The sequence below is a fragment of the Grammomys surdaster genome, unplaced genomic scaffold (genome assembly GCF_004785775.1).
Source record: "Grammomys surdaster isolate TR1022 unplaced genomic scaffold, NIH_TR_1.0 126131, whole genome shotgun sequence".
Taxonomy (NCBI): domain Eukaryota; kingdom Metazoa; phylum Chordata; class Mammalia; order Rodentia; family Muridae; genus Grammomys; species Grammomys surdaster.
In genome coordinates, this window is record NW_021620939.1 from 1,751,875 (window position 1) to 1,779,310 (window position 27,436).

At 49.3% G+C, this 27,436-nt stretch overlaps 2 protein-coding genes across 2 annotated transcripts in view; both read right to left on the bottom strand.

The window, feature by feature from the left end:
- Positions 1 to 3,129, bottom strand: part of Bfsp2 (beaded filament structural protein 2) — a 51,859-nt gene extending 48,730 nt beyond the window's left edge. The window contains exon 1 of the mRNA XM_028756789.1: positions 2,578 to 3,129. Within this exon, the coding sequence (XP_028612622.1) occupies positions 2,578 to 3,018 (441 nt within the window). The 5' untranslated portion in view covers positions 3,019 to 3,129. The remainder of the gene's footprint in view (positions 1 to 2,577) is intronic.
- A 2,873-nt stretch (positions 3,130 to 6,002) lies between these two features.
- Positions 6,003 to 27,436, bottom strand: part of Tmem108 (transmembrane protein 108) — a 283,476-nt gene continuing 262,042 nt past the window's right edge. Inside the window, exons 4-6 of the mRNA XM_028756764.1 lie at positions 21,597 to 23,003; positions 12,426 to 12,580; positions 6,003 to 7,846 (exon numbers count right to left, since the gene is read on the bottom strand). Coding sequence (XP_028612597.1) covers positions 7,724 to 7,846; positions 12,426 to 12,580; positions 21,597 to 23,003 — 1,685 coding nt within the window. The 3' untranslated portion in view covers positions 6,003 to 7,723. The remainder of the gene's footprint in view (positions 7,847 to 12,425; positions 12,581 to 21,596; positions 23,004 to 27,436) is intronic.

Consider the following 27,436-nt stretch of genomic DNA (forward strand, 5'->3'; position numbering starts at 1 on the left):
AGAGCCACCTCCTGCTGGTCCAGGGGTCCATAGGGTCCTCTTTGATCTCAGAGGCCATCACCTGGGAATTTCTCCACTACTTTTCACTGCTTAGGGAGAAAGGGCCTGGGTTGTTTTAAGGCCGAGGAATCAGAGTGAAGCTTAAAATCAAGGAGGAGAACGGGGAGGAGGGAGGGAAGTGTCTGCTCATATCTAGTAGCTCACTGGTAAAAGCTTTAGAGGAAAATGGCTGTCATTTTGGATTTTGACCACCAGGAGCAAAGCTGAAGTTCTGGTGTCTGTTCGTCATGGCAGTTCTGTTGAGGTATTTTATAGCTCTCTAGTCTACATAGAGTTGCTGGATTATGTAGACATTATTAAATCCAGATTCTAGATGAGAAACTGAGGCTCATGCATTGCAGAAGCTTTTGTAGCCAGTCACAACATCTGCACACTGGGCTTTTGTAGCCACTTGCAATATCTGCTCCTTAGGCTTCGTAGCTGAACTTTCTAACCTTGATATTGAGATACCTGGTCCCTCCTGGTACCTGTGCATGGCATCTGAGTATCACACTGTCCAGCAGATGCTGTTGAGATGGAATATATGGGATGTTCTACGGGTTAATAGGTCACACATATTTGAAATCAAGATAGTTGTGGGGACTCCCAGAGGAGTGGCTATCTCTTGTACAGGCTGTAAGGCCCTAGATGTTTGAGGGTCTCCCTCACAACTCAGGAGTTGTTCAGAATACCTACACCAGCCAGATGAACAGTATTGTACCCTCTTCTCCATTGGCTGCTGAGAACAGTGAAGAAGTATCATGGGATGAAATGGGGGACTCCATGTGTGCCTCTGTTGGCATCACCCAACCACACAACACATGGACTGTTCGTGACCTCCTTTTAGCCTGCATACCTGACTCCAGAGAGCAAATGGGATTTGGCTACTTTTAGCTGGATTACAGACTGATTTAGTTCACAGGCATTCCAAGGCTACCATTTAGGGAGGAAGGGGAGAGATAAGCCAGCTACCCCCAGAACAACCAGCTGAGACGGGCAATGCTTGTAGGCTTCCAGTCTCAGAACCAGAGCTTACAGGCACAATTGGTGGATGAACTTAGAGCTCTGTGGAAATTATTTCAGGGAACAGGAAGCAGCCCTGATCAGGTGACAGGGAAAGGAGGCTTCCACACTCCTGCCCAGCAAGATGACTGTGGTGATCTGAAGGAACAAAACCCGAGCAAAACAAAATGTCAAGTGCTCAGTCTCAATGGCCACATTCCAAGGGCTCCGTTGCCACTGATGGTGTAGTGTAGTTATTGTTTGAGTGGAAGGGAGAGAGGAGGCTCCTAAGACTTAGAGAGTTTAAGGAAACTCAGAAGGCTTAGAGCATTATAAGACTCACACCCTCACCCATTATATATGCAATAAACCCTTTCTGGGGAGGGGAGACTCTTCTGTAGAGCTACCTGCAAATTGGGCAGGGAGCTCTAAGGGTGCAGCTTTCATGAGTCTCACTCATGGACTTTTCAGGGGTACAGTCTCCTTTGAGTCAATTATACTCACTTTGGTAAGTAACCCCAATAACCTCATTGGTCTCCAAGCTAGACTTGGGTAAAGCATTTGATTGTTGGTATTGCCCTGTCTGGGGTGAAATGTACTTGTTCATGTCTGCCCAGGAGAGGTCACATAACTGATAGCCAAGATGGTGACACTTCCATCCTCCAGAAAGTTCTATTTGAATCAAAACTGTTGTGCTGGTATTTTTATATTGATTTCATGCTGAAGTAATTTTTGCCTTATTGAGTTAAACAAGATATCAACACCAACTTCATTTGTTTACACACACACACACACACACACACACCCCATTGGTAATAGAAAAATGAAAATTACCATTATGGTCTATATTCCCATTTACCCATTGTATCTGGATTTAGGAACATCCCTCCATTTATTTAGTCATCATTTAAAATAGCACACCCATTCAATGGTATTGAGTTCTATGATGGCTCAAAACCCCTTTTCAGTAACAGTGACAGAATCAATCCCAGATAATAGGACAAGTGTAACTCTGGGGAAAGAAAATCCAGGGTCAGATATCTGCTGCATCTCTCCATTCTAGTGGTGTTCAACCTTCCTAAAGCTACGACCCTTTAATACAGTTCCTCATGTTGTAATGACCACCAGTCATAAAATTATTATTTCATAACTGTATTCTTGCTACTGTTATGAATCATAGTATAAACATCTCATCTGCAGGATGTTTGCAATGTGACCCCCAAAGGGGCTGTGACCCACAGGTTGAGAACAGCTGCTCTGTTAGCTTGTGAACTGGGACCTTGTGCACAACTTGAGTTTCTCATTTGAGAAGTGTATGCAGTGAGAGATTGCTTGCAGAACATTGTTGGAATGTTTTTTTTTTTTTGCGGGGGGGTGCATTATGCCTAGGCCTCAGTGTTAACATTAGACCACCAGCAGTTTAGGTATGGAAGTGGCCAGCTTCCCTGGCCTCTGGTTTCACACCATCTTGGCTGTTGCCTTTGCCATGCCCTCTCAGACCTCTAGCAAGCTTCCAGGCACAGCTGAACGACTTACCTGCTGGTAACTGTTGGCCCAGGAGGCGCGGAGGGCATCCCAGCCTCCGGAGCGCTTGGCCTTGCTCTCTAGGTGAGTCCGCAGTTGTGTTTCCAGCTCCTGGCTGACTTGCTCCAAAGCACGCACCTTGGTCATGTACTCCATTAGGCAGCCCCCCAGGTCCTCAACAGTAGTGTGATCCCTTTCTGGGCCTGGAGCAGGAACAGTGGCAAGGCCTGAACTCCGTAGGCCCTGCAGGAAGACACTGCTGATGCCCAGGGCCCGGCGGGTCACTCGGGCACCGAGGCCACCTATGCCACCACTGGGTGCTACTCCTACATAGACCCCAGGGGCACGGACGAGGCTACCCACAGCACTGGTCCTGGATGCTGGGGGGCTATCCAGGGAGGAAGGAGATCGTGTTCCCCTGAGGGATGACACTCTGTGCCTCTGCAGGGACATGCTGGCGTTCACTCCCGAGGACAAGTCCGCTGCTACTCTCCTCTCGCTCGTTCTCTCTGCCTCTGTGGTGCCTGGCAGGTTTACAGGGTCCAGTGGCTTTTGGTTGCCAGCCCCAGCATCCCCATGGCCTGGTCACGGGCCTCTCTGGAAGCTCCCCTGTCCCCGTGTTCTTTGTCTACTGCCTTCCATGAGCTTCTGGCATTCATTGAGCTGGAAGAGAACCGCCCCACCAGCCTGTGAGAGGCACACAGGCATTCTCTGTTGCTGGGTCATGTGCCCAGCCATCCAGACTTTTCGGGGGGTTGGGGTGGAGCAGTGCAGCCTGTGGGAATGGGTCATCTAGATTTGCCTACTTCTTTTTAGACAGGGTCTCTAATGTTGATGGGCCTCAAAATTCTTATGTAGCCAGGAAGACTTTAACTTTTGATCCTTCTGCCTCTAATTCCTGTGATAGAATCCAGGGCCTCACGCATACTAGGTAGATAATCTGTGAACCCCAATCCATGGCTTTTAGTATGTCACTACCACAGAGAGGGTCAGGCAGGCAACAAGCTGTCCCTATTTCACTGGTGTGGAAACAGGCTACAGAACCTTAGATGACAAGCGTTCTGATATCCAGATCTTTCACTACAAGCTGGGCTTCGTATAAGGGCCTCAGGGCCGATTACAGGGCTGTCTGTATCCCTTCATATATGCATGCGCGTCCCTGTGTGCACACTTGAGCCAGCCATGGAGGAAGGCAGCCCCACAGGCCCAAGGAAAACAAAGCAAACCTCCTCATGCTTTCATCTTTCAGGTCTGGCTTCTGTCCCAGGCCCCTTCCAGCTCCGTTTTCTCATCCCCTTCATGTCTGACCTCTGACACTCTGCTTGTCAGCGGCTGGCCGTCGGCCATGTTTCTTCTCCACTAGACCTTGCTGTACATGCTGCTTGATTGCTAATTCTGACACAGCAGACGCTCTGGAGCTAGTTTAGGACCTGAGCTGCTGGGCAGCTGTTAGGCTCTGGTCTCCCATCCACCTCTGTCTCACCCTTTAATAAGACCAAAAAGGGAGAACAACAAAGGGATTTCTGGAAAACATCCATAGGTGCTCCAAGTTAGAATTTTATCTGCACCCCGGGTTTTTATTTTATGTACATTGGTGATCTGACTGCATGCATATCTGTGTGAAAGTGTCAGATCCTCTGAACAGGAGTTACTGACAGTTGTGAGTGGGCACCCCAGGTTTTAATCCTTGCCTTTGGCATCCTCCAAGTCATACCATCAATGGTTATATCTCAATCACTTCTTGGGGGCTAGAATGGTCCCTCTAGCCTGAGCATGACATGGCCCTAAAAAACCATGTGCTGAGTGAGGTTTTAGTGAACTGAAAGCATGCACCCCAGGTTCAGAGATGGACCTTGGACTCCTTGGTCCGTAATGTGAGGGTTGACCTCAGGCAGGAAAAGGGGACAGGAATCCATTTCTGGTAGGTACCGAGTATACCCCAACTCTGAGCACAATTCCGTTCTCTGATTTGTTTGATATATGGTTGGCATATACTGCTGTTTTGGGTACATAATCTAGAATTTCAGAAGTATTATCTTATAGATACTATTCTTTCCCTTTGTAATAAAAGATCCCTGGGATCCCATGGCCAAAATGTACAGAGCTGAAAAAGCCTCGTTAATCCAGGAATGAATAAGGGTATCTCCAACAGCTGCCATCAGCAGGGTCACCTGGGCTGCTCCCCTGCTAGAATTTTGTGTGTTCTTTTATTTTCTATTCTTCATGAAGACTGCAACCTTTCTCCTCCTCCTGTTTTGTTTACTTGAGACAATGTAAGAGGGACTTTGTTACTTTTGCCTTGTGTCTTTATGTGGAGGACACAGATCAACTTTAGGGTCATCCTCAGGGGCTGTCTTGTGTTTGAGATAGGGTCTCCTCTTGGTCTGGAACTCACCAACTAGGCTAGACTTGCAGGCCAGTGAGCCCCAGGGATATACCTGGCTCTGCCTACCTAGTTAGTGCTAGAAGCACGTGTCACCACACTCAGATTTTGTACATGGGTTCTGGGGATCAAACTTGGATCCTGATTGTAAGGTACTTTACTGAGGTACCTCATTACCTCTCGGGAGACGCAAGATTAAATGTCAATGTTGTTTATCTTATTAACAAATTAAGGAGCCAATTGAATCAAGTAAAGGCTAGTAGCTTATAGGCTGTAGCTTACATAGATGTGGCATTCTTTCTATGAATACCACCTCTGCAGCTTCCATGGTGCACTGGGGACTGGGTTATGGTAACAACCTTCTAATCTAGGTGTTATTGCTGGGCTCCATGGAGATACATTTCAGTCAGTTCCAGGATGTATTATCCAAGGCCAAATGCAGGGTTCAAGCTACTGACTATAAAGGTGCCATCCATGTCTAGGCACTGTTACTGCCCAGAGAATGGTGATGGTAAGTGATTTTAGACACTCTCAGACCCAAAGACATTTACTTTAAATCTACCTGGTCCTCTGGAGATGGGAACAGGCAAGGGGAGACACCTGGATGGACACCAATGTTTCTTTTTTTTTTTTGATTATTTATTTATTTATTATGAGTACACTGTAGCTGTCTCCAGACACCCATATGAGGGCATTAGATCTCATTGCAGATGGTTGTGAGCCACCATGTGGTTGCTGGGATTTGAACTCATGACCTCTAGAAGAGCAGTCAGTGCTCTTAACTGCTGAGCCATCTCACCAGCCCCGACACCAATGTTTCAAAGACATGAAGAGAGCAGACTCTCCCTTGGGAAACTCATCCTCTTGTTCTAAGAGATCAGTTTTACCAAATATCTCACCAACCCTGTTTCCTCATCACACTGTGAAGTTCAATACAATGTTCAATTAGATAAGTACACACGGAAACAAGAGAGTTACGGGTACCACTGAAGGGAGACTTAACGGTTATTTTTTTAGATGAAAAGAATGCAAAAATGTCTTAGCGACTTGATCCTCTGGGTAATAAAATAAGTTTATTTATATATACATGGTAGCTGAATTCTGTGGCTACGGAAAAATAAGTCATACATCCACAAATGTATATATAACATATGTGTCTTCGACATATATTATATATAGATTTTACTTTACAAACATGTTTTTCTCAATACATACTCACACACATTGGTATATTCAATGCAGTAGCTAACAGAAATATTATGATAAGGTTACAGTCAGACAGCAACATGTTAGAGAGCGAAATCTCCGCACAACATTTAACCTGCTTCCTTGTGGGTTGAAGTCTTTGAAGAGACACAAGCAGACTTGTGTTAAGTAGGTCCATATAACATTGAGAACACACATTAGTTTTGAAGGCCGTCTTTTGGAAAAGGGGAATGGAAGAAGAGAGGCAGTCATGATGAGAAGACCACAGCAACAACACAGACATCGAAATCAACAGTCAAATTCAAGCTCCAATCTGATAATAAGAACATCTATATTCAAAATATACTATCAAACTATTTTTTCTTTTAGAGGGGGGAGGGGTTGAAGTTAAATCCCTAGCCATGGTGGGTTAGGAAAGTAACAGAGAAAAAGCGATTGGCTCCAGAAGCCCCTCTTGGGTCTCTGAGAGTCTGTTCCTTGTTGGCCACCCTGGGTACAGTGTGGGCTGGGAAGGCAGCTGGACCTGGACCCAGGGGAACAAGGGGGCGGGGACGGTGAAATCGGATGGCAGGTTTGAGGGCAGTTCTGCTGTGCTTCTGCCTGTAGACAGAATGGCACTTCTTTCAAGGGATTCATTTGGCAATCTTTTTCTTTAAAGATTTAATGGGGAAAGGTTAAAAAAAATAGTTCTACACCACAAGGCTTTCTAGATAAACCTGTTTCTCGGGGGCACACTGTCATTGCCTTTGGAGAAAGCAATACTGAATCCCAGCAAACACTTGATCCTTGAACAGGGCAGGGCAAGTGCTGCATTAGCCCCTGGGTTGAGATCTGCATCTGTCCTCCGGGAAGAGAGGCATGGGGTCCAAGGCGGGTGGGGTGTTGGAAGGGAAGCCAAGAAGGGTTTCTAGGGACCACTTTTCTGCCAGACAAAGGCAGTCCTATTTCTTCTCACACGGTGGGAGCATCCTGTGGGGTCATAAAAGGGGGCTGGAGGCTCTTGATGCCTTGATGGCCTTCACCGATCCTGTCATACTCAATATTCAGTGATGGTACAGTGAGGCTCCAGGCTGACAAGTTCCCTTCTGTTTTATACACTTGCCTGTGTCTTCTCTCATGGTGCCCCAGTTCCTGCCACTAGGACACATACAAAAAGACAGGCGATGTGGGCACACTGAGTCAAGGGAACCAGAGCATCAAGACCAAACAAATGACACAGTATAGCCACACTCATTTGGCCATACTGACATCCAGCTTCCACGGGAGACTGGTCTCTTTCCTCACCTGCCCAGGGCTCCTGGCACCTCTGCATGCCCAGAACAGTTAAGAGAAGCAATCAGTGCAACTGCTTTGCTTAGAAATACCTTTATTTTATAAAGCCATGGGTCATTCTGTAAATTTTTTTTAAACCACACTTGTAAAAAAGATGTTGACAATTCTTAAGAAAAAAAGCTGAAAATGTCTCTTATTAAGTCAGGGTTACACAAAGGTTATATTTATAATATATATATTTGTATATTTATAATTTAGAGACAAAAATAGGGAGTGGCAAAGCGGAGGCTGCTGCATCTAGATCTCAGAAACTTGGTCGTTTCCCACGAACAGTGTTTCCTGGCAGAAGGGATTTACGAGGACCATCCCAGTGTCTCGATAGTCTCCGTTGGCTGGGGAGCGGGGCTCTGAGAGCTGGTCCTGGGGAGAGAGGGAGGAAGCTGCTGTGAGCTGGGGATGGAATGAGGGATGGCTGCTCTCCAAGAAATGTACAGGTATAGCTGGGTGTGGAGGCACACATGCAACCCCAGCAGTCAGGAGGATGGGAAATTTAAGGCTAGCCTGGGCTATACAGTGAGAGACTGCCTCAACAAATCAAGCAACCAAACACATGAGTACACCCCACCCCCAACACATACATCACGCATACCACACATAAATATCACATTCCCCCATACCTCCCCCCAGTACAAATCCCACCCCCAGCCCCCACAGACACACACATGCCTACTCTTAAGTGCCTTAGTGTTTAATTAACAGTTGACGTCCTTAGACTCCAGACTCGGCTTCCTGCCTTCTCCTCAGACACCCAGGCAAATTTGAAGCTTTTCCTTTCCAGATACACTGATAAGTACCACCCATCCCATAACCACCCCTCAGAGTTTTACAGGCCTACAAGTCTTCTGAGCCAGTCCATCCTCCTAAGGGCTCCCAACCCCCAGAGTCTGGTGAGAATCATCCTCTCATTTCGTGAGGTATCACGAGCACCCATGTGGACCGACTGAACCTCTATGCAACAGTAAGATATGTGTTAAGTGAAACAACACCCCAAAACCTCAGCTGGTCTGCTAAGGGGGCCAGGTACCCCAGGCTGCTCAGAGGGGAGTCAGAGTTTGACAGGGTTTCTGCCTCAGCTACCAGGGATTGCAAGCACGCATGGGCTACTAATAGCCCTGCTCAGGGCCAGGTATTAATTGAGTGAAAAGACAGAACAGCCAAAAGCCTGACTGAATGCCAAGCAACCAACCTCTCAAAACTTCCAGGTTGTTCTGAAGCCAGTGAACTCAATGCTGTGTTGCACCCGTGTGCGCAGGCCTGGGCCAGACTTCCTCAGAAGTGGCTTCATTTTAAGAAGCCACAATTCATTCTCTGAAGTTTATTTTTAAACAAAACAGACAAAAGACAGTTCCTGAGAAGGAAGGGCTGGCTGCTTTGTGGGCAGTCAGGGAAGAGGGGAATCTGCCTTGTCGATAAGATGTCTTTTCAGGAGACAGGCATTTCCCCCAAGGGCTTGTCTTTGGTCAAATCTCATCAGGAGAGAGTGTGTAAGTCTGACCCTTCTAACTATAGAGAAGAGACAGAGGTCTTTCCTCTGAGCTGTGAGGGGTTTGCAGCTTGGAATCTGTCTCCTGTTGCTTTCCACTTTTAATGGGGGGAGCAAGTATGGACCAGCGGTGAACCTGGGGTGTGTATGAGGCACTGCATGCAAAAACGAAGAGGTATTTAGGAAACAGTGAAAACTATGGAGACAGGAGGGGGAAAGGGAAGGGGAGGGAGGGAGGGAGGGAGGGAAGAAAAGGAAACAAAAAACAGAAGAGTGTCCAGGTACCCTTGGGCACCGTGATCTGCCAGTCCGCCTTTATCATCATAGACAGTAAGGGAGCCAGGCACAGGGGCACTTTCTTAGGCAATGTATGTGGAAGCTTCTGGATGGTTACGTGCGTGTCTGAGGAGGCAGAATATGGGACAATGTGGTCAGCCTGTGGGCAGTCTTGTCTGTAGGGAATGTATGTCCCCAGCAGTTTCTATCCGGGCTCTGAGCTGCCTACATTCTCACTTCACACAGCACAAGATCGGAGCGCTGCAACAGATCACAGTCCTTGTACAAGGACAGCGGAGTCAAGGGAGCCGACAGTGGGCACAGACAGTAGGCAGCGGGCACAGACTGAAGCCAAAGCGGGCTGACTCTCTCTGCCATGGCTTTTGTGGTGCCTTCTGTTCTTGAGACTACAGCCAGGTGACCCTTCTCACCGGAGCCCCCTGGCCTGGTGCTGACTGCAGATCAGGAGGAACCCACCCCACCCCCACCCCCTGACCACCATGATTCTATATGGAGGACACCACGGTGCCCTGCAAGTGGGGCTTTTCTACAGCATGTTTACAGCCGCAGCTCTTCAGTGTCCACGTCCTCATTTACAGAGGAAATATAAGACATGTATGTTCACCACCCAGATTCAAGCCTCTCTTGAGTTTTCCACTTAACTATAAGAAGAATGTGTGCTGGCTTCCCCATCCATGAAACCTTCATGAAGCCTGTGTTGCTACCTGCCCTTTGGCTATATTCTCTTTTGCTGAGCGGCTACTGTGTGGCAGGCTCTGAACTGGGGAGAGTGAGTCATGGTGCCTTTATTCCTCGCTCATTCATCTACTGCATGTTTGCTGTGAGCACTGTGGGCCAGGCCAGACACGGGTGTAGATACAGGGAACTGAGAAGTGGATTCAAACAAGGCCCCTGCCCTCAGCAAGGAGAGGAAAATAAACGTGTCTGGAGAGCAGCAGGCTGCAGTGCCCTGGTGAGCAGCACTGTAAGGAGAGAGCAGGCAGGGCTGGGGATGGATGAGGAGGGTAGGGCTCTAATGGCCTTAGGGCCATCCAGGAAGGGGATGGTCTAGGCATTGGGGAGAGAGGTCCAGTTAAGCTTAAGAACAAAGCTCTTGTGGGTGATGGGCTTTCTATGCAGAGCAAAGAGCCGAGAGCGGCTGGGAGAGAGTGGGGGTTGTCAGGGGATTGTGAGACCAGCTCATGAAGGGACCAGAATGAGGAATTGGGCGTGCGTGCACATGTGTGTGCATGCACACATGTGGGACATGCAGTCGAGCTGTGTTGTGACATCAAGTGTTGCTCCTTACACATTAGCTTGAGCCAGGGTCTCTCACTGGGAACTGGGGGCTCACTGACTGGACAAGGTTGGTTGGCCAGCAAGTCCTAGGAATCCTCCTGCCTCTGTTGCCCAAGTACTGGAAACCTCGTGCGTCACTACACTTCGAGTTTTACATGGGTCCTGGGGATCTCTCTCTCTCCTCCCCCTCGCCCCTCCCCCCTCTGTCTTGCTTGCTTCTATTCCCCTTTCCATTCTTACTCCTCCTTCCCTCTTTTCATTTTTATGGGTTTCATGTAGTCTAAGATGGCCGTGGACTCTCAAAGTAGCCAAGTAGCCTGGACTTCTGATCTTCCTATCTCTACCTCCCCAGTGCTGTGGACCACAGCATCCTACATCCAACCGTAGCTTCCCTCTAAGGTGCCCGAGGATCTACTTGGGGGCTGGGGTCCATGGCTAATGGGGTCATGCTTTTGCGAGATCACCTGGCTCCTGTCCTCATGGACCACAGGAGATATGATGAAATGGGAGGTCATTCCAGAGTCTTCTGTAGCCATCAGAACATATGAGCTTAGCCTACTCACATGTACAGTAGGCTAAGCTCATGCTTGCCAGGAACCAACAGAGTCTGCCAACAGGCTGGCTGAGAGCATGCGAGATGGACTTGATGGACTACAGCAGTGTTGTGAACACAACCGGGGACACCAGGCGAGCATGGGGGCTGGGGCCGGGAGAGCATCAATGAATGGTTCTAGGCTGGATCAAATGAATCTCAGACTCTGATAGGCAGGGATGTGGCCGAGGGCAGGGGAGACATCAGAGCTTAAGATAGAGATATGGCACTGGTGGTATAGCAATGGCATTTACATTATACACTTGAGGGAAACACAAGAGGAGCCGTGAGTGGCTGAGCTGGGGACTCTTCGAGGAGAGGTCTTGCAGCATAGGACTCAATACTCTCAGCCTGAGAAAGAGTGACCAGGAGCAGTGACAGCAAGCAGGTGGTAGGGAGAGCATGGTGCTAAGTTAACATTAGGCTGGAGGTCACACGATAAATACCAGGATAGGAAAGTGGAGGGTGCCGAGATGCTATGGCAGGAGAGCCACGCCCAACCAAAGTAGTGTTCCGAAAGTGGGTCAATAGTGTGAGCTGGGAGAGAGAGAAGACTCTGAGGGAGACCTGCGAGGGGTTGTCATGGAGGAATGAACTATCGAGCATCAATGGATGGAGTTTGGCGTCACATGAAAGAAGAAAGAAAGAAGGCAGAAAGAAGAGGCAGGCGTCACGTGAGGCCAGAAAGTTGGTTAGTGTGGAAGTGTAGCAGGGGTTGGGAGGGGCAGGTCTCCTTCACAGGTCACCTAAAAACTTTAAGGAAGTGGACCAGCTGGGTTTAGAGGTGCAGAGAAGTTGGGTGCACCGCACCATCAAGATAACTCAGCTGCCCCTCGCCTCTCTCCTGGGCCATCTCCTTTCTCTGGACCATTTGTCTTCCTTTGTGGGCATACCTAGTGCAGCCCAGTAATCCCTGTGCCCTTGGGGGGGCTTTCTCCCCTGGGTCCATAGCACTTCATCTATTACTATTTTTAATTTGGTTTGCTTTTGAATGACACCAGGCTTCGTCTCCGAGCTCAGAACTGGAAGTCCCCTGAGAGCAAGTTTTCATCTTCGGTCCCCAGAGACTGCCTGCCATAAAATAAGTCCTTGATAAACATCTGTTACTTATTCCCAGATTGGAACAGTTCTGAGGACAGCTTTCCCAAACTCCAGTGTGCAGAAAGCACCTGGGGGTGAGGGTGGGGACTCTTCAGAATCAGACTCCAAGCTCAGTAGGGCTGGGGAGGGGGAACGCTTCAGGCTCACTGAGCACTTCGGAGGAGTAGGGTGGAGGTGTGGCTGGTTACCTCTGAGGTCTCTAGGGACTGGATCTCCCTCGGGAGCTCCACTGCGTGTCTGTTGAAGTAGTCCATGGTGATGGCGTTGTTCCAATAGCTCAGGTTGTTCTCAGGGTTGGCCGTCTTCTTCTTCCTCCTCATGCAGCACACTGTCAACAGGACGGCTGTGGAGAGAGTCTCAGTCAGAGAGAAGCAGAGGGAGCAGACAAGTACCTTAGTCTCGGTGGGGTACAGAAGACACACTCTCCCCAGCCTCTATGTTCATGTTTTAAAAATAGACTCATGGATCCTGGGCTGGCTTCGAGCTCACTATATTACCGAGGACAGCCTTGAATTTCTGATCTTATTGACTCCAGCGTCTGAGTCCTGGGATCACAGGTCTGTGCCACCACTCCTGGCTTACTGGGGACTGAAACCAGAGCTTTGTGTATGTAAGATACATACCCCGGTAACTGAATTCTCCCCTTCACTCACTCTTGTTTTCTGTCAACCACAACCTTTATTTTGAGAACCCACTATGCACTAGAAAAACTGTTAATAGTTATCAGTTTTCCTACTGTGTGCTTGCAGAAGAGGTCAGGCAACACACAGGTAATAAAAGGAATCGGGAGATGTCAATAGGGATGGCTATCCAGGAGAGATGATGAGGGGACAGAGAGGTCACTTCAGTCACAGTGGTGGCCTCATGGCACGGGAACTGGCATCCAGGGGAGGAGATGGCCCCATGCAGAATGGGCAGCATGTTCCAGGATTGGAGAACAGCATATGCAAAGGACCAACGTGTGCACAGCTCAGGTGGGTGTGAGAAAAGAAAGTGTAGTATGACAGGGACAGTGGGGAGAGGTAGGAGGGAGAGTGTGGGGGGAGGTAGGAGGGGAGTGTGGGGGGAGGCCCCAGGGGGGAGGTAGGAGGGGCGCGTGTGGGGGGAGGTAGGAGGGGAAACTGGGCAGTGTTCCCCCAGAGGCTTGTGGGAAGGAGGCTGCATGTGACTTGTGGCCTTTGCAGCTGTGGCAGTGCTGTGTGTTTAGGATGCACCAAGAAAGGGTTTTGCTCATCTGGTGGGGGCGTTCACCAGAGCCTGGAAGCAAAGACCAGCATGTGTGTTCAGAGACTCAGACTGTAGCGAGATCTCCACTGAAGCAGGAGGTGACAGATATAGATGCATTAGACAAAAGCTCGAGGCTCAGTTAAAAAGATGTGACTAGCCTAGCCAGTCATATAGGATTTGTATTTCAGGGACATTATTCATATTGATAGCTAGAAATTTCCTTTTGACCTCATGTGGTCAGTGTTAGAGTTCATCATTCTCAGATAGAGAAGTAGTCACTGTTATCAGTAGGCATAGGATTCCAACAGTTCTGCTCTTTTAACACCCAGGTTTTGCCTGAGAGCAACACAAGGGCTCACCCTGTTGAGGGGACTGCAGCCCAGCTCTTCTGTGTCTGCCTCTTCACACTGTGTGACATGTGACCCTTGTCTCTCCAGTGTCTGAGACTAAAGAGTCCTGGAGGAGTAAGTGAGCCTGGGTTCTGTTGACCAATCAGATGGTGGCTTTAGTATGCTCCCAGGGAACTCTGGAGGTTGAAGGGGCAGGGAGCCTTGCCCAGACTCACACAGAATGGCAGTACACATGGAGAGCAGCTAGTGTGTGAGGTGAGTGTGTCCTGTCTAGGTTCACTAGCACCGGAAACCTTCCACAAGGAAAGGAATGGGTGGGCTCTGTGTGTATCTGACATCCTGAAGGAGCCAATCATCCCAGTGCCTGAGAATGGGGGCCCAGGCTGCTCTGTTCAGAGGCTAGCACCAGGGGGCAGCAGAGGGCCACCTTCCACAGACGCTGTTCTGAGGGCTTGACCAATAGAGTGGGTACTTAGCCAGGGAACAGGACAGCTGTAGAAGCTGTTGCATTTATGAGCTAAAAATCTCAAAAGAGTCCAGGTTCCAGTCCTGGGAGCTCACTGGAACATTCTGTACCCTACCCCTACTCCCAATCACCACTGGCCTTGCTGGAATGATCTCCAACCAAGGTCAGGAGGCAGTTCTATTTGTAGTTTGTGTCTTCTGCTTTGGCCAAAAAGAAAGACTAGACTTCCGGTATGCTAATCATGGCTCTAAAAGTAACTTTTAAAAAGCCCTTGACACATGGAGGGGGACTGCTGAATGGGCTAAAGGGGATTTCGGAGACTGGATGGCGTCAGATTGTTCAAATTTTGTGCCTCCATCTTTTCCTTCTCACAGCCCGCCCTTCACTGGTTGAAGGAGGGAAGAGACAGAAAGGGCTGCAAAGCCCAGAGTGGAAACGGCACAGTTAGGCCATCCTTCCACTCTGCCTGGAGACACCATGGATGTCACAAATGCCCTCTCTCCTACTCTGGTATCTTTATTTCTCACAGCTACCAGACTCTGTCTCTGGAACATCAAGGGGGAAACAGCCAGCGCAACTGAAGCCAGTAGAACCAGAACTCTAAAGACACAGAAACACTCCAGAAGTGAGAAGCAGGTTTCTTTAGCTCTGCTGAAGTGGGAGTTGTCGGGGACAAGCGGTCACTTTTCACCTGCTGGCCTGTGAGGGTATCTGACAGTACATCACACACTTCACTGTCACAGACTGCAAACAGGGTGGTGGGGGGAGAAGGATGTCCTTAAAAGCCATGTCTCAGAGGGAGGGGGACACTGTGATTGGACCCACTGAGTAAAATTCACAGGCAAACAAGCAAGATCAAAGAGACAGAGACAGTCTTAGATACTGCCTAGTCATGTGTGAGAAGGTTGTGGAAGTTGGAATAGAAACCTAGACGTCACCACACTACTCACAAGGCCTGAGTAAGCTGCTTAACCCCTCGGCCTTTGTGCAGGCCTGGCAAAATCCTGCACACAGCAGAGTTCTGCCCAGCTCCTGGGAGATTTTCCCCACCTGTTATTACTTTGAAAAGTAGGGAGTGGAAACCCAAGAGATGAACTTCCCAAGGCCATGCTGCTGAAGTACACCTACTGCTATGTCTGAGTCCACTTTTCAGAGTTTCCCAGGTACCATCTCCTACAAGAGAGATGCAGAAATAGACACTGGGCTCTGTGACTGTGACGGTCTCAAGACTAATGCTCTAGTTGTGTTTAGAACTGTAACTTCAGTCTTTTGACCTTCCATCCAAGAGACAGACGTACAGCTCGGACTTAAGGAAGCTAATATGCTCTCAGTGCTACATAGTTTACAGGCCTTCAACCTGCATGATCACCGAGAGAAAGGCACGAGCACTCTTCCATGCACAGAAGTAACTGAAGGTCACTGAAGATGATCAAGATCACCCAGCTAATTACCCCACCATGACCACAGGTTTTGGTAATCTTTCAGTGGATGCTTATTGTCTCCTGTCACACTCGGAACGCTGGAGAGAACATGCAGTATGGCCTTAGAAGCCCCCTGTAAACTGCACACTGAGTACAAGGTGTGAGCCACTTATACATTTAGCCAAAGAATCGACTGCTCCTGTTTCCAAAGGCAATAGCCACTAAGGCTCTACAGGGACTGAGTGGGGGCCCTCTGTCTGTGGTTCTAGAACAGCCCTGAGAGTTAAAGGAGTTCTCGTGGCTTTCCTAGGAATGCATCTTCAGTGACTTATCTGATGAGTGACAGGAAGAAGGGTCACTGGTATGAAGCTGGAACCTTGCGCACTGTATTTACACGACCGGACTCTGGGTTCTAAGAAGTGATCAAAGCTCACCAGTTCCCCCAGAAGATCCAACCTTTCAAAACATCTGCTGTATTGCCAGTTGCTGGGCCTGTTGGAACATCACTATGAATCCACATGGGAGTGACAGCCACCCCTCCTTACTGCCGTCTCTTGAGCTCCTTCCCCACAGCAGACCCTGATAGAAGACCCTAAGTGCATTGTCCCTAATTTTCATGGGTCTTATGGAGTGGCCCTGCCCAAATCCTGCTGCCCCTTCAGATTTCCCACCATCCCTGATGCCTGTACCATGACTGACTACGGCAGGGCTGGCACAGCATACACTGTAGTCTCTTGTAACCCCTCTACAGTTCAAGGCCTCCCAGCCAGCCAGCCAGCCAGCCAGCAGAAAACATTCAGAGGTTGTTCCACACTCTTTAATCTCCCATGTCCTTCCGTGTCTCGAGGCCTGCATTGCTTGTGTGGAGACTGCCTTGCTTACACCAGCTTTCCCTGGGTGTTTTATAGCTGCCTGGCATGCCTGATTCTATCTTGGTATCTGCCTCTTGAAGGACCTGAACTGACAGAGCAGACGTCTCTCCCACCCAAGAGAAGAGGAAGCATAGGAAGGCTGGTGAAGTCCACAGTCAAGAGCAGTGAGGGCTGGGTTTGTGGGCAGGCCAAGTATAGTGCTGCAGGGCACTCCATAAGGGATCCAAGTGACAGAAGACAGGGACCGGGTGGGTTTCAGCCTCTATGCTCTGGTTATAAGGTCACAACTAAAGGACTTTAGTGTCTGGTTCCTCAGCCTAGCATGTGAGGGTTAGGTGTTTACAAGTCTAGCAGGGGATACTAACTTGAAGCTCAGAGGTACACATATACGATGTACACACAGGCAAACGTTTATGCTTGTATTCATGGTTAACCTTCACTGGACAATAAACAGAGCTTAGAATTATGAGTCCTATAATGTGTCATCCCTTGGAATATTAGATTAATGGTCCAGAATCTGGAAAAAGCCCTGCTCTGGGGTTAAATATCAAGGTCAGGGAGTGGCTCTCCTCTGCCCTGTCAGGCTGAACTTGGTGATGCAGCACACCTACCGAGTCTCTGCCTTTTTTTATCTAACCCTCCTTCTCATAACCTAACCTTCTCATAGGGGTGGCTGGGAGAAAACACAGTGTGAGCCAGGCCAGGGCGCTCAGCAGAGCCTCCAAACTGTTCTGTGAAAACCCAGAGAACCCATTGGTGAGTAGTGACCAGTGGCAGGCTGGAGACTTAAGAGGAGGCAGCTGGACCTGTGCATCCTGGTGGTGGCAGCAGAGACCAGCGCAGCAGCCACATGGCTCCTGGCCCTCGATCCTAGTGGCCTGGAGCCAATCAATTTTAGCTCTCTTCTGAGGCAGAGTTGGCAGCAAGTATCTGGCAGGGCTTGGGAGACAAAGCACTCCTCAGCCCTTGTATACTGATGCCCTTCCAGCTAGCGGGAGGGCTTGTGATGTAGACGGCAGATGAGCTGCTGACCCTCCATCGTTGTGCAGGCTTAGAATTCACTCATTAGAACCAGGGGAATCACTCTGTGATGAGCAAGCATGAGCTGCTGAAAGCATAGCTAGGGGCGAGCCCCTGCTGCTCTGCACACCCTGGCTTCTCTCCTAGCCCCTTCGCCAGGGGTGACAAATTCTACACTCGCACTTTGGTACCAGTCTGACTTCCTGGCAGAGGATAGAGTCTGCTGTAAGGTCTGTAGAGGTGCTTTGGGGCACACACAGACAGTAGGGAAGGTTGAAATGTGAGCCTTCAGACCTGGAAGAGCCTAGCTGGTCTGGTCATTAGATGGAGCAGGACTATGGAAACAGCCCGAACAGAGGAAAATTTCTGTGACCAGCACCTAGGGTCCTGAGACCAGACTGACTGATACTCTTGTGTATTCCCTGACTATGGCCAAGGATGATTCTATCCCAGAGACTTGACAGGTGTGCTACATCACCAGTGCAAGTTCAGCCTGACAGGGCAGAGGAGAGCACCTCCCTGACCTTGATACTTAACCCCAGAGCAGGGCTTTTTCTAGACTCTGGACTCTTGGAATCCAATATTCCAAGGGATGACAAGGGCTATGTCTGTAAGGACACAGAGCTGATGTAGAGGCAGCCAGGATCCAGGTAGAAGCATAAAGGAAGTAGGCTCCATTGTCTCCTTGGGCCATGAAAAGTCCAGCGTGGACACAATCCGATCTTTAGAAAGCATGTCCTACCCCTGCCCCCAGCACCTGAAGGCTCTTCTCATAGCTTTGACTTGTCCTTTGGGTATAGTTTTAGGTTGTGTCTGTCCCTTCCTGCCTCGGATAACATCAGTTTTCTCACTCAACAGTGTGGGTGATGACCAGAGTCTCCTGACCCCTTGGTGCTGTGTGTGGTTATTAATGTGTTTATTTTCTTTAGCTAGTGTAGGGACAGAATGATAAGACAAACCTGGAATGCCAACTATGAACGAGAGTATCCAACACACTTGGGAGATTAGAAAGCAGTTATTCTCATGTATGACTGTTTATTAATATGTGCTAAGTTTTCTCAATCTCCTTCCTATTTCAGAAGCAGATCACAGCTTAAAAAGTACATGTTCCCACGACAGACAATAAGGTTCTCTTTCTATGCACGGTGGACAGCATGCAGGAAGAGCTGCAGTGAGCAAGAAAGCTTCTTGGAGATGGTCCACCGTGCACAGCTGAGATGGGTGTCCCTAGGAGAGGCACAGCCCCAGGAGGTTTGTCTCTGGATTGCTGCTTGCCATTGCAGTTCCATCTGAATCTAGCATGGTGTGAATGGGTATAGGGAGTCTGGTGTCATTGCTTCTTGGGGACAGCCCACTCTATTGAGTAAGTTTCCTGCAGATCAATATGAAGATGAGCTTTCATAAAATATTATTTAAATGAATTAATGATTTAATCACAGAATTCTTGATTCGATTTAAATAGTTTTAGGAAGTTAGGGCAGTTGATAGAGTTTAAGGAGATGGTTTAAGGTGTTTTGGCAGAGATATAATAAAGTTAGAATTAAGAATAGAATCTGCCGCCTCGTAGAACAGCAAGGGCTGCATAAGTTAGAAAAGGAGCAGTGAGCTTTCATGTGTCACAAGCACATAATTGTACTTGAAAGAGAAGAATAGGCTTGGGACAAGTTAACAATCAAAAGAAATATTTGTTCTAGATTGTGTCTGAGTTCCAGATCTTGTGATCTAGGGATGAGGCCATAGGTTTCTCTGAACACCATGAAAAGACAGGGTTATGAATAAAGAGTAAATAATTCTATTACGAGCATAAGAATAGAGGATAGACGATTAGCCAGTTTAGCTGAACAAGACTTCACAAATGGTAAGACAGATGCTGATCTGTTTCTTGGCAAATACAAACTGTCATCAGCTGAGCAAAGGAAAAAACTCGCTACTATAGACTGGCTTGCTTAAACTTTGTTAACCAATGACAAAAGAATTATTACTTTGGGGTTACGATGAACTTGTGGAGAGAAAGATAGATGGGAAATGTTAGATTAGAAGTAAGTTTCAAAAGAAAAATACATATTCAATAATCTGGTTCTAATTTTCTTTTGTGTAATGATTTTAATCTGTTCTTGAAGAATATACGCTTGTGGTAATTGTTTTGAGGAATATGTAACTTGTGGCTTTAAGGTAATCCCTTTCTTACATAGAGAATTTTTGTCTTAGGTGGTATAAAATGCTAAGAAAAGAAGCTGGTTGGAGCTTTGCTCCATCCACCAAGTGTGTGTGTGTGTGTGTGTGTGTGTGTGAAGTTGTTAGGGCTTGCTTCATCTACCAAGTGTGTGTGTGTTCCCTCAGTGAAAAGTCTGCTGAATAACCAATTGCCATCTCTACACCTTGCCTCAGCTTACCCTGTGATGTCAAAGCTGGCTTCTGACACATGGCCAACTTTACACATTCCTTGAATTGGGTCTGGAGTGGGAGTGGCCTTCCAGTCTCAACACAAATTTTGTTGTTATTGTTGCCCCCCCCCCCCAGGGGTACTGGTATAGAAGAGATGGGTGGGAAGCTGGCTATGTTAAGCGCCTAAGCCTTTTGTGCTGACCTGTGGCATAAGGGGAGGGTGTTGCCTTGGTCTCACAGCCTCCCTGAGGGAAGCCTTGGGGTTTCATTTAAGACCATTGATACGAAGTTTGTTTGTCAACAGAGCTGATGCCAGGACAGGCTCTGTTAGTGTGGCTAAAGTGTCCCTCCCCCCCACTTGGCACAGCTGGACATGTGTGGAATGCTGCCCTTCTGGGGAACCAGTGATAATGGTGACCAATTAGAGGCCACAGATATAGCAGGCTTGGGCAATACAGAAGGAGATGCTGAGCATCACAGATGAGGAGCTTGGGCCAAGGATATTGCTCCCTGAGAGCCATTCCCCTGCCTCTGACACTGTTAAGTGGACTTTTTAATGTGGTTTTGTAAGACATCACCCAGGACTATGGGGTGCAAATGACAAGAGGGCGAACTTGAGGTCCTCAAAGGCAGGAAGGACGTGAAAGGTCCATGAACAGGCTGTGTGTGGGGGAGGTGTGTGTGTGTGTGTGTGAAGCACAGGTGACATCTTTAACAGTAACTATTTGAGGTAGGGTGGGGCCAAGTCCAGTAAAGAGCCTCTGAGAACAGAGTATGACATGGGGAGACATAAAGGGGGTTTTAAGGTTCTCAGAGGCCATGGCAGGGTCTTGATGGGGACCTGAGAACATCTTCTGACTCCTCTCTCTCAGAGGGACAGGTTGCTGCAGAGAGGCGCTGGTTGCCATGGAGTAGAGAATTGTAAGAATAAGGTCTACAGTGCACAAAGCTCACATAACTATGGAGGTTAAAGCAGGCTGAGTACGACAGGGATGGAGAAGAGCTAAAATCCACATAACTCCCAGGCCTTAATTTAGTCTGTGCATTAAGAACTGTGCTTTGGCCAAAGCCGGCGGGAGTTTCTGGCACTTGGAAGCTTTATCCCTTCTTTCTTAGGTGAATGAGGGGAAATGTGGAAGGGAGAGAAAAGCCAAGACAGAGAAGCAGGAGAGGATGGTGATGACTCTTCCAGCTATAGCCTGGAACTCTCCATAGTTAGCTGCCACCCATGGTGTCTTGGTGCCTAATCAACAGAACTCCAGGCAGGAAGGCCTGCATCTCTGCCACTCCCTGCCACCTGAATCCTAGGCAAGCCAAGTCTCTTAGCTAGTTTGGTGTCTCTATGACACACGTGGCTGGCTTAAAGCACCAGTAAAGTGTCACCCCGCCCCTCAACCCTTTAAGCTCAGGGAATTATGATCCATGGATATTTGAGCTATTCCCAGGACCAGGGACTGAGATGGTCCCTCATTCCTGCCTTGCTATCTCATTTGCTGAGAATCGAGGGATTTCTGCAGTTTACTCAGTGGGGTTGCCTAACTCAAGAGCTAAAGAATTTGGAGGAGGGTGAGAAAGATGATAGAAGGAAAGAGAAGAGGGGAGAGAGTGGGATACTTACAGCAGGAAGAAATGGGTACACTGATGGCCAAGATGACCCAGGCAATATCCATCTTGCTCAAACAGATGGTGGCTCTGTGCTGGGGCTTGTCCCCTTCAGCCACATGGGAGATGTTGGCTACAGTTCCTGGCTTCCAGGTCCCAGCGGGGACCAGGCGGTTGAGGAAGTTGCCTGTGGCTGTGGACAGCACTGTGGAGAGAGGTCTGGGCCCCCTGTTGGTGGTTGTAGGAGAGGACTCAGCCTCTTCCTCAGCTGGAGAAACAGTGCTTTCTGAGACCCCAGAGGGCCAGGTTGGGGCCTGAGGGGTTGCAGATGGTCCCTGAGGGATGCCTGGGAAAGGAACTGAGACACTGGCATCAAAGGCAGCCTGGGTAGGCCCTGTGGCAGCCGTGAAGACCCCGTGGCTGGCAGATGTGGGTCTGTCAGTGTCAGGGGTGACACCAAGCCAAGAGTCACTGTGGCTGGCGCTGTCCTGTACGTCACCATGAGGGCTCTGAGAAGGCACTGGGGCAGGCTGTGTACTGGCAGGGGCACCTGAGGCTGATGTGGCATCTGGCTCCCCTCCTGGGCTGGTAAATGTGGGGCCACTCCCCTGGTTGGCTCTGATAAGGCCTGGCTTGTCCTTTGCAGGTACCAGAGAAGTTGTGGGGGGCACCCACAAGGTGCTTCTGGGTGCTGTAGCTGGAGACACTGTCTGGGGCTGTGTCGAAGAGAAGTAGCCCCCAAGTGGGGTCCTGGGCGTGAGAGCAGAGGGGTCTGGCTCCACGGACCCCGTAAAGTTACCCTTGTAGATTTGGAAGATCTTCCCCAGAGGACGCTTTGGTCCCAGATGTGCTGAACTCTGATTTCGTCCCCTCTGGCTTTCCTTCCTTGCCAAGTGGCCACCAAGAACAGGTGGGAGAGTGCGAGATGAACCACCAGTCCCCTTCCTGGAAGAACCCGGAGGTCTGGGAGGCCTACGAGTGGTGGCCCGTGGGGACATTGTGGGGCGGCTGGTGGTTCCTGCTGGCTTTGTTGGCAGGGTGGTGGTGGGGGCAGCATTCCCTGGGGGGCGGCTCTCTGAGTGGGAGGATGTGGTTGCCATGGCAGCTGGAGGGGAACCTGTGGGCAGAGGGCTTTCAGGATGGGGGATAGCAGCTGTCACCATAACTGTGGACATGGTGTCTGTAGGAGGGTGCCCTTCTGGATGAGATATTGTAGTTTCCATGGTAGCTGCAGCCTGTGATGAGGGTCCATCAGGTTTAGGGTTCAGTGTCACAACAGAGGAGAGTCTGGTGGGGCTGTGAGGTGCTGTCACCATGGTGCCTGGGGGGCTGCCTGAGGGGAGGGTCTGCAGAGATTCCCTGGGAGATGGTTCCTGGACGGTGAGTACCAGTGCTTTGGTCAGTGCCAAGGTCAGGAGAAAGCCTGGAGGGGGAGAAAGAGGAGAGAGGTGAGCAACGAGAGTGCTGCTCCCAGACAGACTATCCTCATACAGGACTAGGAGAAAGCTCCAGGGATGTAGGAAGGATACCTGGAGCATTCCTTGGGCCATGCTGGCACCCTGAGGCATAAGAACTGCACGTGCACCTGGGGAAAGTCTATGAGGAGGAGGCAGGAGGGTGCTACATATTAGGAAAGACAGCAGCATCAGGTGACTCAGACCAGCCAATCCCATCCTTTCCACAGCTCCCCAGAATGCATCAGCCGTCTACCTCAGTGCATCTACCTCTACCTTGGGATGGAAAGGGGAACCTGGGAGACTTGTCAATCCTACATCACCTGCAGCTGGGGAGTTGTCAAGGCTAGCCCTGACCACAGGACCTGTGAGCCACTCAGAGCCAACTGAGGAAGGCTTGGGTGGGAGAGCTAAGAGTTCCTTTTCTTGAACAATAACAAAGTGCCATGGTTAGACCCCTGCTCATTTTGACCCGATTGCCCCTTGCTTCCCTTCCTGGCACCCCAGAGCATAACCAGAGCAGCCTCTCAGGTCCACAGATGACCCTTAAGGTAAGGCAGATGCCCTGGTGTCACAGGAGTGTGATGGGCAGAAGAGGGCACTGGTCCAGACAAGGGCAAGCAGATCTAGCTTCCCTAACACTGGCGTAGAGACTGGGATAGCAAATGCTACATAAATAAAGACCATTGGTTACTGGACATCTGTCACCAAGCCCTATCCCCATGGTTCTTTATGTAGCTGAACTTGGGGAAAGCCTCATTGGTGCTACTAGGTCTTTTTGAGAAGGAGGAGTCCCTCTGAATCATAAAAATTAAAAAGGGGGGCGCTGCATAATAATGTGTGTAAATAAGCTTATTGAGAAAATGCAAAGGCATAATAAAAACCCATTAATTTGGAAGTATTCTTAAATACAAATAGTTCTTACCACAGCACAATGTACCAGTAACCCCACACATCATGGGCTGCAAGTCTGGCTGTTGCAGCAGCCAGGGACCAATGTGCCACTTTGCTGTGACCTGTTTATGGTTGTTACTCTAGTCTCACAACCCTACACCTTGTGGCTCAGCACCACAGGGGTGGTCACTGGTGGTGGTAACTTTGTGTTCGAGGAGCATTCTGCAAAAGTTGGTCTCAGGGTGTTAAGAGCTGGACCAGGGAGAGCTGGTCTCTGCTGATGCTGGGTGGTGGGAAACTTTACAAGTTCTGATTCTGACTTGTCAACACCTCCATGTTTATATATACTCCTTTGTTATTCCTGGACTTCTTTTCAACCCTAGCTAGACCCCAGAAAGTGGGTAGGCATCTATCTGACAATTCTCAGTGCTTTTCTGGACTTTGTCATGCTCCAGCAGGGCAAGAGGCTACCCTGGTGTCATGATTCCCACAGAAACTCTGGGATGGGCAGCAAAGCTGCTAGCAGTGGGAGTCCAGCTTGGGACTCATGGGAGTCTGGTAGGAGAGGCAGGACCCCGCTTATGATTCTTGGTGTCTGGTGGAGCTAGTGAGACTCTGGTTAACCTCAAGGAAGCAGGGAGGGGAGGAATCCCAGAGTGCCTGGAGCAGCACTCAGTGTGTACTGGTTTTTGGAATAACCCTTGGACCTAACAGTCACAGCTAAGCCCATGCTGGGGAGGCCGAGGAACCTGTTTTTTAGCAGAGGCAACAGCGCCTACTGTCTCCATGACCAGTGGCTGGCTCCCCCTAAGCAAGCGTAGAAACGCTTCCATTCACGAGTCAGCCCACACACTTGCAGCGCATTCTCCTCATTCAAGTCGGTCCTGAATCACGCTTGCTTTCTCCCTAGCAACCACTTGACAGGGTGGGAAATGAAAGCCCAGGGAGACAAGGGAACATGTGTGTGGTCACACAGCCGCAGAAGCGTGTGCAACCAGGGCTATCTCTAAAGCATATGCGTTTCCTAGTTAACTGCCACCGGAGATGCAGGGGAGGCAGAGGGCTATCAGCTGTACCCACAGCAGAAGCAATGTGCCACTTATTCTGATCTGTACATGGTTGCTACTATTCCAGTCTCACAGCCCTACACCTTGCGGCTCAGCACCACAGGGGTGGTCACTGGTGAGGTAACCTTCAATGTTTGAGTAACATTCTGCTGCAAGTTGGTCTCACGAGTATTAAGAGCTGAACTAAGCTCCCCACCATCCCAGAATCTCAGAATGCAACTGTTTTTGGAGTGAGGCATTCAAAAAGATTCAAACGGAAGGAGGCTAGCAGATTAACCTTAACCCAATTTGACTGGTACCTTTCTAAGAAGAGATGGGACATCAGGGTGATACCGGGGACACAGAAGGACCCTCTTGTGAGGGCAGAGGGGCAAGAGCAAGGCTGGCAGTCAGGTGAAGAGAAGGGCCAACTGCTGGTACCACAAGAAGCCAACCCAGGTACTACTTCGATCTTAACCTTGCAGTCTCCAGAAGCTTTGAGGAAATAAGTATCTGTGGGCTTTTAAGCCCTCCAGAAAAAAAAGAAAAGAAAAGAAAAGAAAAGAAAAGAAAAGAAAAGAAAAAGCCGGGCAGTGGTGGCGCACGCCTTTAATCCCAGCACTTGGGAGGCAGAGGCAGAGGCAGGTGGATTTCTGAGTTCGAGGCCAGCCTAGTCTACAGTGAGTTCCAGGACAGCCCGGGCTATAAAGAGAAACCGTCTTGAAACAAAACAAAACAAAACAAAACAAAACAAAACAAAACAAAACAAAACAAAACAAAACGCCCTCCAGAGAGTTTTATTTTGTTACAGCAGCCCAGTATAAGCATTTTGTATTAGAACCCTTCTGGAAGGAGAGAGATGGAGATGAGGGCATGGGGGGAAATGTGATTTAAGTGGTTTACCCTGGGAGATGATGTTAGCATTCTAAGCTCCACCCCACAGTTACCTGGCAACAGCCAGGTAGGCCTGACCCTCTATAAAAGGGGCTGCTTGCCCCCTCCTCCCTCTTTCTCCTGCTCTCTTGTTCTTCTGCCTTCTTGTTTCTGCTCTGTCCCATCATCCCCTCTCCACGTGCTCATGGTAAGCCTCTACTCCTCCTCCTCTTCGAAGACTCCTCTCTCTCTGTCTCTGTGTCTCTCTCTGTGTCTCTCTCTCCCTTTCTCTGCCTCTACTACCCTCTTACCTCCCCTCCCCATGTCCTGAATAAACCCTATTCTCTACATTCATGTGTCTGGTCCCTCATGGGGAAGAGATGCCTTGGCATGGGGCCACTGAGACATCCCCTTTCCCCATACCTTACCACACCCACATAGAACATATCCCTCCTTCTCTATTTTTTTTTTATGAACATATCAGATGATCTGAGGATCAGCCACGGGGGCTGAGATCGGTGAAACAGGGAAGTCTTACTGGGAGCATCTCGCATCACGTGCCTTAAAGAGACTCCCTCCTAGCTGAGGGCTGCTTCTTGGGTGCTTATCCTACCCTCCATACCCACTGGGTATCACCTGGCTGAGCTAGGGTGGTGTGCAGTGCAGGGGCTGGCAGGTGATAACTATGTCCATCTGGTGGCTGCTGTAGTAGCTGGAGTGCCCCAGAGGATTGCTGAGCTGGAGCACAGAGTGTCTCTCGTACTCAGAGCCCGAGAGCCAAGGACAGTATATTGTTTTGGCTTCAGAGTCGAGAACAGCACAGAGTTTGGAGAGAGAGAGACCAGCTAACCCCAGGGACAGGCACACAGTGGGAAGGAGAGCCACTTGGGTTCAGGACAATGCCAGCAGCCCTCTAGAGCACAAGGTTTATGCTGCCTGGGGTTTAAAATGCTTAGAGAAAGAAATCCTGCTGATTTTCCCACTAGGAGCCTGCAGCAGCTCAGATCATCCCAGCCAGACCCCTTGGCTGGAGCTCCTGTGGCTTCTAGTTTGACTTTGTCCTTCTGCTGCTCTTCAGGTACCACACTTAGAAGTTTTCCTCCTCTCGAAGCAGGCTGTGAAGCTACTTCTCCATTACTCAATTTAGTCTCCAATCTCTGTTGCTATAAATGCCCATGTTTCTTCTGGGTTGCCATGGGGTTCTATGTTTTGTTTACCAGAGTGAGGGGCCCTAGAGTTCACCTAAACTAACCTCTTCATTGTATGACCCAGGTATGGCCTGTTTGACAGCACTTGGCTGGGGTTGGGGGGAGGGGGCGGGGTGTAGCTGTTTGCTCTGAACTGAAATATGCCCTCAGACTCCTAAGTCTCTAAGAGTTCATGAAACTTAGAAAACTCAGGCGGCACTTCCTCCAAGTTATGTAAGTAACAAACTAGGTGGGGAGAGAAGACTGTTAGAACTGTCCACAAGCTTTGGGGGCCTGAGAAGACTGAGACAGGCTGACTCCATGACAGGCTTTAAACTGGCAGTTCAGGCGACTAGGCCTAAATTTCTGTTTCCCAGAACTGGGCAAGTCCGTTACTGGAAA